Genomic DNA, 3,045 nt, shown 5'->3' with positions numbered 1-3,045 from the left:
AGAAACTGCAATTTAAAAGAAACTAAGTTTATGGATTACACTCCTTAAGAACTGCCTTTGAAAGAGTCTTCACTTTAGAATACACAGATCCTAAAAGGAGGATCACTTGAATAAAATTTTAAGAGTTACATAGCATTATTGAAAGACTACAACCAAAACAAGTTTCTGGTTTCACCGGAGCAAGTACAAGCGTGGTCTAGCCACTCCTGCTGGCCAACGTTAAAATTACCTTTGCAGCTACCACCTTGACTGTGACACGCAACACGGAAAAGCTTCCAGTTTGCAGAGCTGATCCAAAGCACACATATTTGAGCTTTTTACCACTTTTATGTTCATGGGGCAGGAGAAAGTTGGTGAGACAGCAAGTGCAACGATTTAAGTTCAATCTTTATGAGTAATCTTCACCCTTCCATTAGGTCCCTACTGGAAGCTAACTCTGTGAGACACTTCACTCGGAATGCAAAGTCCTATAAATTCTGATCACAAGACATTCCATTAGGGAGAATTCAGACAAGCCTGGAAAACCTCTCAGTACACATCCCTGAATGTAAAGAACTCAAATTAGACAGGATCCTACTCTGTGTTCTCCAAGATCTGACAGTTACAATCTCAACCATATCAAAGAAATCAACTTTAACGCATTCACATCAAAACTAGCCAGGTAGAGCTGTGCCTGGTCTTACAATTCAAAAAGTGAAGGCATAACCATAATTCTACCACCGACTGTCACTCCCAACGATTTAAGAAGTTTCCCCAAACCTGACAACGTAGTCAGGCACAGTGACTACAGGCACTGTCTATGACCGATTACTGAAATATTTTCTCTTCTGTATAGAATTTTATTAGGGTTATTTTGGGATCTGAACTGCAAAATAAACAAAGTTTGCTTTTAATTTTTGTCAATACATCTAGTTAAAAATAATTCTGCTGCTCTAAAATTGGGAATGAATGTTTACGTACAAATATACAAACAATATACACGTGCACAAAGATACATGTATTTTGTTCACACGTGTATACACTTTCAAAGCAATGGAGTAATTTCAAATGCATATATTTGGTTTGTCAATCACGGACAACATATTACTCAAAGAAACACCTCCCTCCTTGCATTTAATATTATTTACAAGCCCTGAAATAATTAGCTGTAGCTAAACACTCCTGGGTATTGCATCTGTTTGTTTATTTGGTTTAATGCAATTGGGAGAAAAATTACTTAGGCCTTTCTGTTCTATCCTCCGATATCACACATAGGAGTTTTTCACTTAAAAAGTTTAAGAGATTAAAGAAGGTTTACTAAGGTTTTAAAAAAATACTTTAGTCAATTATATAAACTAACTGTCAGGCAACTGAGTTCATGAATTTTTTGTGATATGGCAAGAACTAAAATATCACAATTCACAGTGCTTTATTACTGTAACATGAAACTATCATAATTCGTAATGATTACCTAATGTCCAGCATGCACCTACCACTGTAATGGACCAAACTGAGATGATCTCCAAGACACATTTATGCCACATGGAGTTTTATTTTGTTTTAGCAGACAAGAGTAAACTTTGTTATTTCAAATGCTGAAGAAATCTCTGAGTGTTGTTTTTCTCAAAAATTATCAGAAAATAACACTTGAGTACTTCTGTACAAGGTATCCAAAATTAGTTTCAAGTACAGCTCAACTACAGTGCCAGGTGTCATACAGTAACTGCTGAGCACACACAATAGTACCAAGATATTCAAATATCCCTGCTGTCTTCTAGCTACTTGAGTAAGAACCAACTTTGAAAAAAAATAATCAAATTCTTATCTATAATGCTAAAGTGAAAAAGCAAGTGTATGTATGTACATACATTCAGATGTATACAAAACAATCTTAATAAAAACTCAAACTACATGGAAATGCCCAAACTGTTGTGAAACTGTAATGCAGGACTCACAAGACCTTAGAAACAAATATGTCATTATGAGTATTTCATAGCTGTTTCCAAAATCGTTCTTTGCGTAAAATGGTCAGAGAAATAACTGGGGGAAAATCACCAATGTCTTGTGGGGTGGTTTTTCCCCTTTTTTAACTACCACCCAGCGAATATTTTGTTATTATCCAAGAAGAGAATTCAGAGTGCAGCCACCTGATTACACAGCTAGCTAGAGTCTGATTTCCTAACCAAAATACAGGAATTTCCTAAAGCTCAAGAGAGATGAAACACAGGAATTAAAGGTTTGCTTCAATAATGGAGACTTCTTCCTCCTCCATGTACACATCCAGACCCCCCATTTGTGCAAGTGCAAGGAGGATAGTGGGCAGCAGAGAAGCTGAAGCCTTGGGACACAAAGAAGATTTCAGCTACTGAGAGAAACAAGCCCCAAAACACCTTCCCCAAAACCAAACAAAAGATGGCATCCACAGAAGGAGAATGACAACCCTCAAACCCACAGGTGACTCCCCCACACCGCCACCCCCTTTGTCCGTGTGTTTTAAGGGTGCCAAAATACAGTACCTTTGCCTTTTGCAGCAGTGCTGCTGCCAACTGAAGAGGATGCCTGGGAATCCTTCTTCAGCCTCTTGCTCTGAGGTCTGACGCTGGACCTGAGAAAATGATGCTGGTCCTGGCTGTGGGAGGGCTGGAGGGAGGCCGGGGCCTGCGATAAGCTGGGGTTCGGTGGGGGGCTGCTGTTAGTGTTGTTGTTAATAATCTTCTCTTCTTTCTTTGTGCTGCTGCTGCCTGGAGCTGCCTCTCCTCCTCCTCCTGCCCCTTCTTCTTCCAGGGACTCCTCATCTCCTCCTGCTCTCTTGCCCAGCTTTTTCACCCCTTCCTCCCCGCTGCTCTCTCCCAGTTTCACTGTCATCCTGTTGGGGAGGAGAGAGAGAAAAGAGGGGGGCACAAAGTCAGGCCAGGGAGCCCCCCAGAGAGGGAGAGAAATCCCTGGGCTGAGAGGGGAGAAGTTTAGCTGCAGAAATTCCTCTCAACATGGCCGCCGTTGTTTGTTACTAAATCCCCTTTCGTTTGCTGTCCCGACCCAACAACCTGTGCCGAGGGCGGGAGGGGG

At 40.9% G+C, this 3,045-nt stretch overlaps 1 protein-coding gene across 1 annotated transcript in view; it reads right to left on the bottom strand.

The window, feature by feature from the left end:
- CRAMP1L (Crm, cramped-like (Drosophila)) overlaps positions 1-2,844 on the bottom strand; it is a 43,256-nt gene extending 40,412 nt beyond the window's left edge. The window contains exon 1 of the mRNA XM_009701620.1: positions 2,496-2,844. Within this exon, the coding sequence (XP_009699922.1) occupies positions 2,496-2,844 (349 nt within the window). The remainder of the gene's footprint in view (positions 1-2,495) is intronic.
- Between the last annotated feature and the right edge of the window lie 201 nt (positions 2,845-3,045).

This window comes from Cariama cristata, unplaced genomic scaffold, assembly GCF_000690535.1.
Source record: "Cariama cristata isolate BGI_N322 unplaced genomic scaffold, ASM69053v1 scaffold12826, whole genome shotgun sequence".
NCBI lineage: Eukaryota > Metazoa > Chordata > Aves > Cariamiformes > Cariamidae > Cariama > Cariama cristata.
This window is presented reverse-complemented; position numbering and strand designations above follow the sequence as displayed.